Here is a 17,879-nt window from a genome sequence, read left to right as displayed (position 1 = left end):
TTGAGACCAAGAAAATAAAAAGAGTAGGTTTCTTGTGATACGGTCTCACGAATCTTTATCTGTAAAACGGGTCAATCATACCGATATTCACAATAAAAAATAATACTCTAAGCATAAAAAGTAATACATTTTCATAGATGAAACAAATAAGATATCGGTCTCACAAAACACAACCCGTGAGACCGTCTCACATAAGTTTTGCCAAATAAAAAATAGCGTCGCTAAGATGATGAAGAATATCATAAAACTGTATCAGAATAAGGTGATGGTAAATATTAATTTCATTTTTTAATAATTCCAAAAAAAAAAACTATTTTTATGATAATATGTGGTGGTGTGTTTTGTTTTTTAGATTTTGGGAACAATGGAAGAAAAACATATTCTGGGAAAAAAGAGGGGAAGGGGATCTGCCTAGTCTCTGTCATGGGAAGTTTGATTAATCTCGTGTGTATGATTTTTAACTTACATTTTATTAATGATATATTCATATTCTACATGTATAATTCTAGTTTACACAATATATTATTTTTTATTTTAATACTAATATTTTATTTTATTGAAAATTAAATTTCACCAATGTATTTACTAATTTACTTTGCACTTATTTTAAATTAAAATTATCTTAAATTTTGATGATAACAAAAAGTTGATATATGCATGAATATACACATATATAACTATTTTTAAGGCAGTTTAATATGTATTTAAGTTGAAATGTGTTGTATTATATAAACTTGGCATGTAGCGACATCATTGCCTGCACGAGCATTACAAATGTCAGAAGTTGAGCTTCTACCCTATGAAGGAGTAGTACAAGGATTACACGACATACTTTCAATAGATCAAAAACAAGAGCAAGTACAGAAAATAATCGTGGATGAATACAAAAACTACAAAAAGAATCCTCAAAAAATAATCCCACAAACGAAGAAAGACATAAAAACCATTATGTTTTGTACTTATTCCTTGACAGAATCTGATCACAACCAAAAATTGAAATCTCTACGAAGATGTTCAACTAGAGCGTGTGCTAAATTTCCGACCAGTCAAGTTTTCAGATTCATACAGCATGTGATTGATCAGTCCCCTCGCCGCATCATCCTTCAACTTCTGAATTTTCTCAGAATCTGTCTCGTGCATATGCCTTTTGAATTGTTGCCTGACCATGTCAATAACAAGCTCCGTGTTGTATTTCTACATTGTATCATACAAAAAGAACCTCTTTAGTTATTATTATTATTCTTTCAAAGTGTGAACAAGTGCAAAGAAATTGGATCCTTCATTCAAAGAAATCAAGTAACAGTAAGAACATCACTTATTTATATTTTGTTTTGTTACATACCCAATGAAAATTTCATCAACTACGGCATCCAATAACCTTCTGTAACCAAAGAAACGTATCGTTAACATCTAATCAACGTCTTATGTGCATTCTTTTTATTATAGAAGGCTGACGAAAAGACCTGTGGACCGAATTTAGCATCCAACACAACGTAGCTTCTCAACAAGTAGTTTCAGAACATCACAAGAAAAAGATAGAAACCTAACAAAAGGGTTCTTCTTTCCATTATAGTTGGATTGAGGGGTTTGGAAAACTCCCACTGATATTGGTGCTCTTGTTTACAGTCAATGCGAACAGAAATGGGAACCCGGAAAAAGGCCATCAACGAGACAGAGGCGATAAAGTGGCATATATTTACATTATAGGCTAGAACAAAATGCACATACTGATACGTAGGTGAAAGCAATCAAAAGTAGATTATTGTGGGCATGGAATTAGTTTCAAAAAGGGATCACCAGTGTCTCGATCCCCCATCAACTCTACAAGAAACTTGGATGGCACAATAAGTTTGAAAGGTTCATCTACCTAGAGAGTCAGTTTTTTTAGATGCCCCTAATTGACTTATGGCCTCACAATTTCCTCCTGTAGGAATACATGTTGATAATCCTGACCACGATATACAAATGACAAAAGTACAATCATTGTAACCAAAGAATACATGCACAAGATGTTACATCCAGAACAAGAGCGAGAAGTTAGAAAATTCTAGCGCAATATTACAATATAAAATATATCGAGCTGACACATTCAAGTGCTATAAAACTCTATTGGGAGCACAGTGAAAGTAAATTTGAGTTCAATCTGTATGCAGGAAAGGAAATTCATTTTTTTTTCCAGCACCATTTGTGTGGTTATAAACCCAAGAGGGTACCATCTCAAAAGGTCTGCCTAATGGGTGGTATACCAACATATGTTATAAGTCACTCTTATTAGTTTAAATATTTCAACGTGGGACATTTGTAACACATTCTCTCATAGCTTGTCGAGAGAAGAACAAATATTGGAGTGCAAAATCCAAATTTATGAATAAAATAAAATACCTTATGGCCAATAAATTTAGCCCGCCTCAGACATTCACGGTACAACTGCAAAAAAGACGAAAAATTATGTTATCGATCTAACAACAATGTCAAACTAACGATTCCATAAAAATATAAGAATCTCTCACACATATATACCTAATAATTTCTCAACCTATCACAAAAATAGACACTAGCAGACAAAAACAAGGATGATTTGTAATGGTATTGTTGGCGAGTTCCGGAGGTAAAGCTGTTTGAAGGCATGGCATCTTCACCTGAAAATTGTTATCACTCCTCTTTCTCGCCAGATGCTAAGAGCGAGCCTGCTTTGTGGTTTCACTCTAAAACCAGCACAAACAAAAATAACTTTCACAAGTATTTCTTATTAAAAATAAAAAAAAAAAAGGAATCTTGAGGGAAAACACTTGACTTTTCTGTTTTTTCACAAATATATTATGGCAACTTAACATGGGTCAAATGCCAAATAAACCCAAGAAATAGTCACATAACAATACCACGAAGCAGGCTGGATTATTAGAGGATAAAATGAAAACTCAAGCTTAACTATTTAACAGATCTGGAGAATTTTAATTCCATCTGATATAATAACAATTTGTCGCACCAGAAAAAAATATATGCGAAAAAACAAATCAAAAAAAGAGAAGCACAATTCAAGCATCTGACATCAAATACTTGTTTTTATTTTGAAGAAAAGTTTCAAAGTGAGCCCACCTCAATATACACAGTAGCTATAATAGCACTTACAATAGCGAAGGCCAATTGTTGTCAAGCGACAAGGCCGCGCCGAGGCCACGGCCTTTAGCCTGGTCCAACGAGCGTGCGCCTAAAAGCACGTTTTTAATTTTTATTATCGATTAAATAGAAAATATTAATTATAAGGTACAGGTCAGAACAAATAATTTAGATAAAGATGTAAAAATTCTTCCATCCAATCGCGCATCAGTTTGAGGTCCTTATTTGATTTTTACTGGCGGATTCAGAAAATTTTAACGTACTATTAAAAGGCGTCGCTATGAGATTCCAGGCAGCCACCGCAGCTTGACGTGGCCCGTTCCCTGTCAAACCACAAGATGGTGGCCCTTACCTGAAAAAAGACCTGCTATTTGACAACAGGCCCACATCCATCCAGCTAGGAGGAGGAGAGAATCAAAGATGAGATTTAAATTTACCAGGAAGAGCTGTATGTGCGCAGTTGTGAAGCACCTCCCACCGGGGGAGAGGATTCCAAGTGAGGAAAATAAATACAAGAAAAACATAAAAAAAGACAGAAAAAGTCGCAAACATAGGATAGGTTGGGAGAAACTGAGCCAATTTGAATTACCCCCTAGGGGGTCCTAACCGTGGGCGTTCAGAACCACCGGTTCAAAAAAAAAATAATTTTAATCTTTGTAATGGTTTAGGCTATTGTTCATGAACGGCTCAGTTTAATCATTTATTTTTTAAAAAAATTAGAATATTGTTAAAACATGAGAAAAGAAGTGTCTTTTGTTTTTGATATGATCGATTGAAGTGTTTAGAAGAAGTTGAATTAGCATTTCCTAAAATTTCTTTCTTAAAAAAATAATTGAGTCTGATTAGATACTGAACTTGGTATTCTCGATTGTCAATGATAGTTGGCTAACAAAATATGTGCGGAAAGAAGTCAAACTGACAGATTAGAACAATTCAAATAATGGTTTGGCTATGGTAAACTAAAATTAAAATACGCAAGTCCTAGCACTTAATGATCATATACAACTTTGTAATCTTTTGTTCTATAGGTTGGTAACCTCTACTCAACTTATCTGCATCTCTATTTATGGACTTCAAACTGCAACTGTCACAAACTTCAAAAAAGATTTGTTCCAAATAATGATAGCCATTGTTGCGCCTTTTGTTTAGGTCATCATTCTCTGACATCCTTACAAAAAGTAGTGCGCAACTTATCCAATAATCAGTTTAACTCTTTGGTGTAAACTGATGTTCTAGAGAGTGAATGATGATCTCCAAACTGATAACTTCATAAAAAATGCTTTGATATAATCCAGTTTAGGTCCGAGTCAGTTGCTTGACTAGTCCAGTTTAGGTAAACTAATTTAGCTGGTGGAAATAGTTAGTTTCGTTTGGTTCAGATGACTCGGTTTAGTCATGTTCTCTTTAGCTGAGATCAGTTTTTCTTTAAATCATTTGTTAACACCAAAACATAAATGTTCCAACAATTTTTTCTTTTGTTGTTTGAAAAAATTAAGCAAGAAGTTCATTTGTCTTTAGGCAAAAATTGTACGAATAATTCTGATAATCGAATATCTGATAAACTGATACCTTCTAAACTGATAAAGAGATAAACTGAAAACTTGTGAAAACTGATAGAATAAACAAATATAACTATCTTCTATGTTCTTTGTTTTCACCATTTTTCTCTGACTTCTTTGAAGCAGGTTTAGCCTTAAACTTAATATTCTTGTCTTGCCCATTTTTGTCAACACTAGGGGTAGCCACACATGTTTTCAGAATATGTACAGCTGAATTCATTTGGGTTCACGTTGTGAGGACCCGGAATTTGAAAGAACAAAAGATAGTGAACGGGACGTCACAAAAAACGCAAGACCGAAGTTGAGTATCTCGAGGATGCAAACTCCTAGCTCATAAACTTAAAACTTTAGCTCAAAGAAGCTTCATTCTTTTGTAGCATACACTTTGATCTGTTTATCAACTCCATTAAGGGCCATCAGGTGGCGAAGTTGTGTGTAGTTTCAAAACGCGCAGGAGTCAATGCATTATATTCAGAGATCCATCATTCACCCACGGGTGAAGATATCTTATGTGATATATATAATGAGTTAATAGTATAAGGAATCTTTGGCAAGAGTAAGACATGTTCATTTGGAAAGGGATTTCCTCAGTTGTATATATCATGTAACTATTATTATTCAAAGCAAAAATATTATCCACACAAGGATTTTCTTCCAGTAGCATTAGGATCTAATCCTAGATTTATATGGAGTAGTATTTAGTGCTCGCAGGCCCTACTTCGCAGAGGTTATTGGTGGAGAATTGGTGAAGGCAGTAACATCTAGGTATGGTCAGGGCCTTGGCTGTGTGACCCTATAAAGCCTCGAGTGGAATCTCAAAACATTCTAGTGCTAGAATCTCTGAAGGTTATTGATCTCATGATACCGTTCACTCGTGAATGAAATCTTGAATTCATCGAATAAAATTTATGTGAAAGAGACACTTTATAGAACCCAAATATTCCCATGCAGCTCAACGACTCCGATTTGCGTATATGGAGCTTCAACACAGTGAGATCGGGGTACCATCATGCCGTGAATATCATCTACACATGATGAGGAATCACTATGACGACTGCATGGAATCAATTATGGGACTTAAATATGCCCCCCAAAAGGTGGAAAATGTTGTGTGGTGTATGGTGCGAAACTATCTTCCGACCAGAATAAATCTTCAGAGTAAGTGTTTGTTGGTCCCGTCTGTGTAAATTGTGATTCCACGTTGCCAATTTCCAATATTATGGGAAGACTGGACATGGAGAGGAGATGTGTTTTTGTAACGATTCAATGGGGCATCTGGCATTCGTGCAATGAGAGATTGTGGAATAACATTTCTCCTTCCACAAACTGGACAATTAATCATGCCATTGACTCATCTAAGAAATGACTTGCTGTAAGAACGATAGATCCACAACCAAACAATCAGTAGGATCTGTGCACAAACGTGGGTGAATGTATCGATTCTAAGCTTTTAATGACTTTTATAGAGTTTAAATAAAAATGTAGATGTATTCAATCTAGACTTTTATATACTCTATAAAAGTTTTGTGGTATTCAATGTAAAATTTTGTAGAATTTTAAAAAGTCATGTGGTATTCAAACTTGCCTTTTAAAAACTCTACAAAAGCCTATAGATATTCAAAATGTCAATAGTTCTCATTACTTAAAAAAATTAATATATGAACTCCTTAGTTCTCGTTCAACAATATAAGAGGGCAAATTTAATAATTTTAATGTTGACAATTAATTGAACATTTAAATTATATAATATTTTAATAATAAATATGTAACATATATTATTTAATTTCTAAATAACATGCAATAAAAACAAATTAAACTATGTATAAATCTACAATAAACTTAAAATCTAACCATAGAAGGCGCCGGAGCACTATGCACGCACAAAAAAATCAGCTGGAAAACGACCTGCACTACAAGCTAATAAAATTCATGATCTTAACCAACACTAAAAAATTTACCAAGAATTGAAGCTAAAAAACTTATACCAAATCGAAACTAAAATCGCCTAAGAGAGATAAATTTATCACATATGGGAAATGGTGCGGAGAAAAATGGACCGAGTACGCCCATATTTATAGACAATTTGCGATGGTTTTCTCAAAAGTAAAACCGTCGCTAGCTACGTTTACCGTCGTCGATCTACATTGGCAACGGATTTATGAACCGTCGCTTTTTATAAATTGTCGCTAATCATAGGGAAATGTCGCTGTTTTGCTTAAACTATCGCTAATTAGAACCGTCGCAATTTTTGAAATGGCGATGGTTTAAACAAAAACCGTCGCAAAATTTAGCGCCGGTTTTTTTTTTTTTTTTTGTAGTGTTCAATGTTAAAGAATGAGGAGAGAAATTGCTAAGTCAATATCAAGTTCCACCATATCTGAAACAGTGACAACCTTTTCAATTTGCAAAGCTGCAATGAAACTCACAGATGGACAAATTCTTTTAATTACAAATAAAGGAAGCAATTCAAATCTTTCCATACATTTGATGCTCAATCATGTGCTATATTAACAAATAAAATATGTTGACTAAATATAAATCATAACAAATCATATATTGAAATGGGTAATTATCACCCAAAAAATGCACCATGAACTGTCAAACAGTACCTACCACTTAACTACATATACTTGGTACATGTTTTATCTACTTCAGTCTTCATATACATAGTTTTCCCAAAACTTGGTTATACCTGTCATGACTTATGAGGATGAGAAAAACTATTTTGCTCTAACATATGCAAATCACACTTCGTGTATATTAAAATTTATGTTATCCTGGATTTATAAAAACCTGTTATTCAATTGAAGCACATAAACCTGTCAGCAATGTATACCATTTTAAATTAAATTGAAATCTTAAATTCTAAATTTCATAATTCTAAAAACATTAATATATATGTGTGTGTGTGTGTGTGTGTGTGTGTATGTGTATATACACACACACACAAGGTTGTATGCTTATGGGATTTGAAATCCACGATAATTTGCATTACCTTAGAAACTGAAATCTATGACTAAAAGGCCGTATTTTTATACTAAGAACTCACTAATTATCCTCAAGTCTTTGTAAATCTTAACCATATTAATTCAAAAATAAACAAACTCAAATATGAATACCACCATTAGCATAAATTAACTAAATATTTCTAGTCAATTCCACCACAAAAAGAGGGCATTAATAAATCAAACCATTTCCAACAATGTTTCAGAATTTGAAAGCAAAAAACTCAATAGGAAAGCATCATGGAACATTTATTCTGGATCCAAAGCAAATTTTGTCAAATCAGCCGGAAAAAAAGGATTTCAATCTAAAAGAAGCCTAATGAAGATTCAATTTGTAGATATCCAGTAAATGCAGAAGCCCATATATCATACCAAAACAAAAATACCTAACAGTTATTATATCATCAAATGGAATTGCTTGAATACCATAAAAAAAATCTAATTCAAACCAAAAAACGAAAGAAAAAAGGAGAACACTGCAGAGGAAGCAAGAGCATTAAAGACCATTCCTATACACCTTATTCTCTCAATTTTTTTTCTTGTCCCTCTTTCTACCAATTAAAAAACAGACCGGATCCTTCTCGAGTTCTAAACAGGGAAGAACAGTTGATCATATTGAACACTGTATATTTAACTAATGATTAATCAAAGGTAACAAAACCCAAATGTATTTAACGCCATTAAAATACAATAACAAAATGGGTTTTGGAAAATTTTGAATTTCGTTCTTAGAGGGGAGAGCTATACTACTAATTCAAAGCAAAGCGTCCGGTTCTCTCCCCATTTGACACCTAAATATTTTTCTCATATCAACTTCTCGATTATGGAAAATCCTCAACTTGATTAAGTTCTAAAAATCTTGGTACATAAATTCTAACACCTATAAGACAAGATTCAAAACCTAAAATTCAAACATACACTGTACTTAGCATATAGAAAAACAAAAACACGTATACAAACCAACAACGCTTACCTTAATTTGCAAATGGGACGCAGTATAAATTTCTTGAGAATTATCCTAGCCCTGTGAACCCGGAAAAGCGGCACTTAGAGTTTGCAATTTGGGGATAGAGAATTGATCGAGCAGAACTTGCACAGTAAAATCCCCAATAAAAATATGATTTTGTATGCTCAAAATAAATCGCAAGTGCACGATGTCAAGTTATAATATAGTGTACGTGAGTACGAGTATCGTTCCACTGAAGACTGTGTTTTACAATTATTATTTTCAGTTATCTAACATTTAGCAACGAAAATTGAGTTGATTGTTTTATTACTACTAAAATCAAATAAGAATGCAAATAAAAAGATTCAAAATCAAGTAATGCGATATAAGGTCTAAAATGGTTGAGTAAAATTCAATGAAAAATGGATTTGTTGGGAATCTTGGTTCACCTACCCCTCGTTAATTTATTAATTCGCTCGATCGTGATCTATGCTTCCGACAGGATTTCCTAATATATTGAACACACTCTCTCGAGCTATGCCAAACTAATTCCACTCAATGAAGTAATTAAATATCTTTAATTATTTATCACGAGCGAATCGCATTTCGATCTACAAAATCCCCTAGTTTTCGACCCTTAGGACTATGACTATCGGCACGTATCCAATTTCATATATCTATGTAAATTGTAGATCCGCGAATTCTACTACTCGATCCTATCACTCGTTATTCTCTCGAACTCACTCGTGATATGAAAACGTCGTTAAAGTTAGCTACGCCTTAATGACACGATAAAACAGTAGTAAAATCAAGAATAACGCACAATCGAAAGATAAATTAATTCAAATCACGTTCGGGGTAGGATCCCCTTTAATCCCAACAAATAATAAAGTTAGCTACTAGAATTCATAATTAAACTAAGCAAAACAATGTTTAGAAGATAACAACTAAGTTAGAAATACTAGAATTGACGAAAATATTGAAGAACGGTGCCCGGAAAGCTTCGAATCTTCAATCCAAGCGTGAATTCCTCTCCAAGGCTTCCGGCGGCTGAAGAATGATGTCTGAATCCCCCAAAATCGTGCCATCGCCTTACCATATCAACCACACCTCCAAAATAAGGTAGAGAATCGCGCACAATAATTTCCAAAAATAGGCGGCGCTCGGGCGGTAGAAAAGTACCGCTCGAGCGCCAACTTTCTGTGATGTCCCTCGGCTGGTGCGGCATTCGTGCTCGGGCGGTAGAAAAGTACCGCCCGAGCGCCAACTTTCTGTCTGGCATTTCGTCTTCTCGCGCTCGAGCGGTATAAAAGTACCGCTCGGGCGCCAACTTTCTGTAAGGCCTTGCTCAATTAGTCATCTTTCGTGCCCGGGCGGTAAAATTCTACCGCTCGGGCGCCGAGTATTCTGTCCGAATTCTTCCAATTTGCACACTTTGCTATATTTTCCGTTTTCCGACCATTTTTCCTGCAAATTCATCACCCAACAGCGAGATATGATAAAATGCAAATGATTACTCTAAAATGAACAAAATGTAAATGAAATGCATGCATGCATCTCTCAAACACAAATAAAACTAATGCAATAAACACGTAAAAACACCACCTATCAAGAATCGAACAAGAAGACGAGAGAAGGGAAAAAAATAAGGGAACGGATATTTTTTTTAAATTGTTTTTGACATTTTTTTTATATTCTAACTAATATTTTTATTTTCACAGCTTTTTGTTTCGTTTATTTTTTGGTATTTTGTTTTTTGGTGGGTGGGTGTCACAATCAATTTATATATATATATAAATTTTTTGACTCTTTTTATATTCTAAATTTTTTATTAAAAAATTGGCTTTTTTTATATTCTAATTCTTCATTTTCTTTTAAAAAACTTTTTTCTCTTTTCTATCTCGTCAAATTTTCTTGGATCAGCTTTTATTGTTATAACTAATATTTTTATAACAATCTTAGTTTTAAATTCAATATTTGAATAGTATGCTTCTTGTGAGACGATCTCACGAATCTTTATCTGTGAGACGGATCAACCCAACGATATTCACAATAAAAAAGTAATACTCTTAGCAAAAATAATATTTTTTTAAGGATAACTCAAATAAGATATATGTTTTACAAAATACGACTCATGAGACCCTCTCACACAATTTTTTGTCATATTTGAAATAGAATCCATCAAAATATCGGATTATCAATAAATTTTTGCTTGTTTCAATCTCGATTTCAAAGACATTGACAAAAAATACAATAAATTAATAACAAGTTTGATCCAGATACTTGTGCGATGAGGTTCAATGGTATTAGCAAAGCTAATGCATATTTTCTAAATAACACAATTAAAACAAAAACAAAAACAAAACAAACAAAATAAAACAAAAAAATTGGCACCAAACGGTTAGAAGAAAATTAGATATATATAGATCAAGAAAATCAAACCTCGTATATTCGAGTATTTCTCTGCGCTACTTTAAATTTTAAAATATAAATTAAATGGAAAAAAGAGTAAAAAACGGACGAGTTGAACTTTTGCATTTAACTCCTTTATTTATATTTTATTTTTATTATTATTATTATTATTATTATTATTATTATGTACTTAAATTTATTTTTATTTTCAAGCATATTAACGAAAATGACCGTCAATTTATTTTATTTTTTTAAAAAAATACAATTATTTATAAAAGATTTTTTAGAAGCTGATGTTAGAAGAGTAATGGAAATATAAAATTTGACATGTTACGAAGTAAAATTTTAAATCACATTGCCACCAACTATAATTATGTCTAAATGATAAATACTCTTATCCACAAAACTATTGAGAAATAGAATGACAAAAATATTTTACAAATACTGTAAATGAACATATTATTTTATGTTTCAACTATATACATTTAAATAAATCAGTAAAAGTCACATAACAATTTCTTTTTATATTTTTACTTGTTAAACCAATCGAATTGGTCACACGGGAGAGGATGAGTATGAATTTCTGAACGAATAATACAGAATTAATGTTGATATTTGAAATCGTTGGTATCGTATCCGTGTTGGCCTGTTGGGTCAACAACTTGCAGTGCATGCCAGAGGTTGAACTGTCAGACAGCAACCTACATGTTTACATAGGCCACTCCAAGAAAAATCAGGAATCTTGGAACAGCAGCCTACATGTTACATAGGCCACTCCAAGAAATATAAATTCCATGCATACTTTTCCATGCTATAGTTAATAAATCATAATATACTAAGTTGGCCCCGCATCAAATTCTTTTGCATTCACTAGGGTCACATGAAAAGTTCATACGCAGCAATTTCCAACACAATAAAGACCTGCAAACACAGGGTTGGAGATGCTCCAACGAGTGTGATCGACCTTGAGCAAATCTACCCTCTATTCTGGTCACGGCTACAACACTAAGAAAAGATCACCCGTGTAGCAGACTTGTTCATACATAAAACACAACTTTTAGTTTAAGCGACATGTTTTTATGTCATGTCCATAGATTCTGCTTGTGATGGACGTGGCGGTAAAACTTGAGTGATGGTCTCTACAAGCTCATCGATTCTATCTTCCACACGCATGTCACATTCTTCTATAATCTGCAAAACGGTAACATATATTGTTTTTCAAAATGTCCATGCTTGCTTTCATTCTATAAGGCGCACATTACACAAACATGTATTGGAGGTTATTCTCACCAACATGAATATGGATTTTCATGGTGTATAAATACAGGTTTGCTTCTTATAGTTTGTGAAGATGCAGATAGGTAAATCAATAATTATAATTAGTTCGCTAGAGAACACAATTAGAAAATCGGCTTCCAGGTTCAGAGAACAAGAACAGAAAATCGGCTTTCAGGTAAAGATTACATCACATCCATCCTACACCGATTCAAATATCTCTAATGGTGAGCTAAAGAATGTTATTTTGATCAGTTTTTCAAACAAGGACGATGTTCTAGGCTTCTAGCAACTCCATGTTGTTATGACCCTAAATGAGTACTATTTTTTTAAGTGCCTGAGGAGCACCGAGCACCCAACCATGTCTTGAACTTTAAGGTCCAGATAGCAATTATTGCATTTCACCGAATATAAATACGACATTTACCGTGTAAACTTCAACTGCAGATGACGGTCTTATATTTGCAATATTAAGAATCTCAGCCTTGGCAAGGTCATATTTCTTACACTCGTCCACAAGCTTATTGATAGTGTCCCTTGTTTGATTACAGGCTGTAGTTTGCTCTAAATAATCAAAGACCTACTCACAAAAATAAAAATTGTTAGGTATGAAAAAACCCCTTCACATAACACAGTGATAAACAACACCAATATGCAATATAAACTTTTAACCTTGAACTCAGATAGCAACACTGAAGCAATAATTCTGGAGGGATCTTTTCCAGCCCCTCTTGATCTTAAAAGATCAAGAACTTCAAAATTAGTAAGTGCGCCAGCACTGGATTTAATTCTGCAATAAACCATATAAATTCTAACCATTCACCAAATAAGAAAAATACATAAAAGACACTTTCACAACACAAGAACACATTTAAATTTCCATTTAAATATGAAAAAAGATCAGTAAATCTGCATACATCTTCATTGCCAGACTTCTCAATTTTTCCTTCTTCAAGTACTTTGAATCGCCACTTCCGACAGAAATTCCAAGAATTATTTCTACCTGTAATTCCCAATAATATTTTATCGCAATTGATAAATAACATAAACCCGACATGAAATTCTAACACGTATAACTACAAAAAAGATCCAAATTTCATAAATATTTTTTAAAAAGAAAATAAGCTTGATCCAAAATAGGCTATACATCGTCCCAATCAAAGTTCACGGTCACCCAAATGCGAAAATCACGCTCTTGAACAGTGTGAGTGGATAAAAAGCAGCAAAAGGGGCAAAAGAATTAATGAAATTCCAACTTAAAATTATTATGTGCATTTGAGATTATACTTAGACATTCATATAGACATAATTATTATGTGCATTTGATTATCTAAGTATAATCTCAAATGTGGCATTTGAGATATAGTACTATCTCGGTAGTACAATTCGAGATAGTACATTTGAGTATGCATTTGAGATTATACTATATTAAGCAAACACATAACAATAAATTCAAAAATAAACCATCGAAATAAATTATTCAGACAACGAAACCATAAAAGGACATAAACAAAATTTGAAAAACATAGATTTTGCTTGGGTTGAAAATAAAGGAGCACATCCTCTTCTCCAGGGACGAAATCGAGGTTTTTTACACTTGTTAGACCACTATTTTTACTATAGAAATAATGAAGATTTAACCTTAATTTTGTTATATGGTATTTGGTAATTTTATGACTAAATGAGATAGTAAAATGAAAATTAAGAATTCTAAATTTCTAATTTCATACACAAACTTGAAACCAAATAAGGATGTCCACAAGTATAAAGTACAACTAAAATACTATCAATAAAAATTGAATAAAGCCATTACATTACAGTTCAACCTCCAAAACAATAGAGATCAATTTTAGCATGAAATCGAGCCATCAAAGAATTGTCTAAAAATTTACACCTAATTATCCTATCTAGACATTAAGAATACCCAAAATTTCAAATATTATCTTCCTTGTCCTCTTACTTAGAGCTTTATAATAATTTTAACCACGTCCAATATAATGTTTTTGCAACAAAAAACATCCACCTCGTTACAATTAAGCATTGCAAAGAATAAACTAGGGTTGGGCGTCGGGTCGGGTAGTCAAAATGACTGCCATCTAAACTACTTGGGTTGCATCCAAAAATCTACAAATGAAATACAACTTAGCCGGAAAAAAAAAAGCTTAGTAATCAGAATTGCTCATATGGGAACACTAGATTCAACGGTTGAAACAATGTTTCCACACAACCAAAGACACCTCAACTTAGTGGCATTTGAATTTCAACTCTTAAAGCACGATACTGCAATTTCTTTGCTGGTTTTTTCCTACCAAATTGTATAAAAAAAAATTAACAAAATAATGGATTTACATTATCAAATGGAATTGCTTCGAATACCATAAAGAAAATCTAAATTTAAACCAAAAAAACGGAAGAAAAAGGGAGAACGCTGCAGAGGAAGCAAGAGAATTAAAAACCGTTTCTACACACCGTATTCTCTCAAAAAAACATTTCTTGTACCCTCTTTCTACAAGTTCCAAAACAGGACTGATCCATCTGGAGTTCTAAACAGGGAAGAACAGTTGATTATATTGAACAATGTTTCTTATTCTCAACAATGAAAGGAAAGGGGATTAACAATATTTCGAAGCGGAGAAAGAGGCGCTTGTGGTGATTTAGTTACTCAAAGGTGACATAACCCAAATGTATTTGACGCCATTAAAATTAAAATACAATAACAGAATGGGTTTTGGAAAAGTTTGAATTTCGTTCTCGGATGGAAAGTTGTACTACTGCTTCAAAGCAAAGCGTCTAAAACTCTCCCCATTTGACCCCTAAAATTCTCTTCTCATACCCACTTCTCAATTGTGGCAAATCCTCAACTTGAATGAGTTCTAAAATCTAGGCACATAAATTCTAACACCTATAAGACAAGTTTCAAAACCTAAAAATTTAAACGTACATTGTACTTGGCATATAGAGAAACAAAAACACATATACAAACCAACAACGTTTACGCAAGTGGAAAGCAGAATAAAATTCTTGAGAATTACCCTAGCCTTGTAAATCCGGAAAAGCAGCACTTCAGATTTTGCAATTTGGGGATAGAGAATCGAACGAGAAACCGAGAGAAGGGGAAAAATATGGTAACATATTTTTTTTTAGCGAGGTGAATGCAAATAACCAAAAAAAATTTAATATTCATTCTCAAATAATAGATACTACTCGATAATTGTAAGTAATTTTAACCATATTATGTGTATGCATTGTTGAGTATAATAATTGTACTTTATAGTTAAACCAATCAAAACGTGTTGTTTGAGTTGTTGTACGGTTTAAACTATTTGAATTGCAATGCTCACTACAAAAAAACATTAGCGACGGTTAAACCGTTTAACCGTCGCTAATAGGGTAAAGCGACGGTTTTAACGACGGTTTGGCAGTCCGTATCTGGAGTGAGCGTTGCCTTCTCAAAGCGACGATTTTTCAACACCCGTCGCACAATGCGACGGTTTAATTGAAGGAGGCCGTCGCGATTTAGTGACAGTTAATATTTCAACCGTCGCTAATAAAAGCGACGATTATATGAACACTGTCGCTATATTAAGCGACGGTGTTTACATAACTGTCGCTTTATTAAACGACGGTTTTTTTAAAAGCGTCGTTATATTAAGCTACGGTATGTCAAAAACCGTCGCAATATTAATCGGCGGTTTTTTAAAAAAACCGTCGTGCAACAGTCGTTTCATGATATGCAGCACTACCATAAAATTCACAAATTAATGAAATTTTTACACAACCGTATAAATACTGCCATGAAATTCACAAATAAACTACTACGCAAAAATTAAAATAATGTATTAAATTTTCTGTAAAAAAAATTTTAAAACCTGATGTGCGCGAAGATATGCAGTTCCACGTAACGCTGGAAGATCGCACCGACTAGCAAATCTACGAAATAAATACGAAAAATGTTAGTACAAAATAAAAACCGAAACTTCGAAAGATTTATAGAGTTTCGCTACTACCAGAGATAGGCGAAAATAAATCGCCTAAGAAAAATGTTCTCGAACCTCGGTATATATAGAATCATAGCGACGGTCTTAGCAAAAACAATCGCTTTTAGCGACGGAAGGAAATTGAACCGTCGCCAATAGCGACGATTTTGTCAGAACCGTCGCCGATGCAGAGATCGGCGACGGTTTATCCAAGACCGTCGCTAAAAAGTGACGTTTTTTAAAAAACCGTCGCTTTCTTAGCGACTTTTCTTTAAGCCGTCGCTATAAAGAATTTGAATCCATAAAAGCTTCCATCATTTGAACAAAGAATTTTGAATCGACACTCCGAAAATATAAATAACCCAAGAACAGGAAAACTATCGATTCATGGTTGAACAGATCAGATATCAATAATCAATTAAGAAAATGAAAACAGAAATCTACCAAATTTTTCCACGAAGGTACAAAACGAAAAGAATCTCTTATCCGGTCAAACTTTAAAATCTTCAGTCGCCAGGCGACAAGAGAAAAATATGAAATCAGCCAAGAAAATGAAGAATGACTCCCGATCAACTACATTAAATTCAGTTTCTTCGCTCATTAATTACAAAAATCGTTTTAAAAAACGTAAGCAAAACCCAACTTAAAATATCATATATTTTAGTTTTTAAACAAAACTTATGCGATTATCGCGTGATACGCCAAAATCGATGGAAATTCAACAGCAATCGCAGTGAGAAAAACATGAGTAATGTAATTCGCTGATAAATCATAGAAAAAACAAATATTGGGATTATTTAATGCCAAATACCTAGAAATCGACGAACACCGACGGAAACAATCGAAATTCAATCACCAAAATCGACAGCGAGCAAAAACGAAAACAGATCTGAGAGACTACTTCTGAGAATAAAATTTGGAATTGAAATCCCGGGGACTCCTTCGCGAGGCTGGAGAGATAACGCTCTTAGGGCAACCGAAAGACCCAGAACAATGGGGCATCTGTTATCGTGCGCTGGTAGGTGCAATGCTAATAAAGAACACAATTTCTGAGTGAATTTCATTTTTACCCCTGGACAACATATCTATTCATAATTACGACTAGTACATACATCCACAGCTAGCGTGTTTTTACAATATTTTTTATAATTTATTTGATTTATATTTAAATAAAAATAAAAAAATTGTTATAAAAAATAGTAAGAGATTAATTTTGATAAAAATTGATTTTGATGAATTTGTCCATAATAGAATGATAAAATAGATATATATATATTTTGGTTAATCCGAGGACATCAAAATATTTAATTTCATGATTATCTTTTTTACCCTATTAAAAACTTTTTCAAGTCACACCATATTTTAAATAGAAAATTTTTTAAATAAACCTTCCCTTTTAAATCGAACAATTTTTCTAAATTGAAAATAATTTCGTTTTAATTGTTTAGAATTATTTGATCAAATTAAAAATAATATATATATATATATATATATATATATATATATATATATATAACATGTGTACATCTTTTACTAGTATAAATGATGTTTTGTTTGTTCATATGTCATTATCCTAAATTTCCTTGTC

General features: G+C 33.1%; 1 protein-coding gene and 1 long non-coding RNA gene across 6 annotated transcripts; both read right to left on the bottom strand.

The window, feature by feature from the left end:
• Positions 1 to 819: 819 nt before the first annotated feature.
• Positions 820 to 8,762, bottom strand: LOC140830673 (uncharacterized). 2 transcript variants are annotated; one of them, XR_012117660.1, is made up of 5 exons: positions 8,655 to 8,762; positions 6,528 to 6,581; positions 2,521 to 2,705; positions 2,383 to 2,427; positions 820 to 1,194 (listed from the first exon to the last, which is right to left on the bottom strand). It is a non-coding gene; the product is annotated as an uncharacterized lncRNA (long non-coding RNA). The 2 variants fall into 2 exon arrangements; XR_012117661.1 differs by lacking the exon at positions 6,528 to 6,581 and having other exon boundaries at positions 8,655 to 8,760.
• A 3,117-nt stretch (positions 8,763 to 11,879) lies between these two features.
• On the bottom strand, positions 11,880 to 17,304 carry LOC140830672 (uncharacterized). Of its 4 annotated transcripts, XM_073194096.1 has the most exons (6): positions 17,103 to 17,303; positions 16,184 to 16,244; positions 13,232 to 13,317; positions 12,987 to 13,104; positions 12,742 to 12,894; positions 11,880 to 12,230 (listed from the first exon to the last, which is right to left on the bottom strand). In XM_073194096.1, exons 3-6 carry the CDS (start codon positions 13,237 to 13,239, stop codon positions 12,117 to 12,119), a joined length of 393 nt encoding a protein of 130 aa, XP_073050197.1. In that variant the 5' UTR covers positions 13,240 to 13,317; positions 16,184 to 16,244; positions 17,103 to 17,303; the 3' UTR covers positions 11,880 to 12,116. The 4 variants fall into 4 exon arrangements, with proteins under 4 accessions (XP_073050197.1, XP_073050199.1, XP_073050198.1 ...); XM_073194098.1 differs by lacking the exon at positions 16,184 to 16,244 and having other exon boundaries at positions 17,103 to 17,304; XM_073194097.1 differs by lacking the exons at positions 16,184 to 16,244; positions 17,103 to 17,303 and adding an exon at positions 14,552 to 14,919.
• Positions 17,305 to 17,879: the final 575 nt, after the last annotated feature.

Source organism: Primulina eburnea, chromosome 4, assembly GCF_022965805.1.
Source record: "Primulina eburnea isolate SZY01 chromosome 4, ASM2296580v1, whole genome shotgun sequence".
Taxonomy (NCBI): Eukaryota; Viridiplantae; Streptophyta; class Magnoliopsida; order Lamiales; family Gesneriaceae; genus Primulina; species Primulina eburnea.
This window is presented reverse-complemented; position numbering and strand designations above follow the sequence as displayed.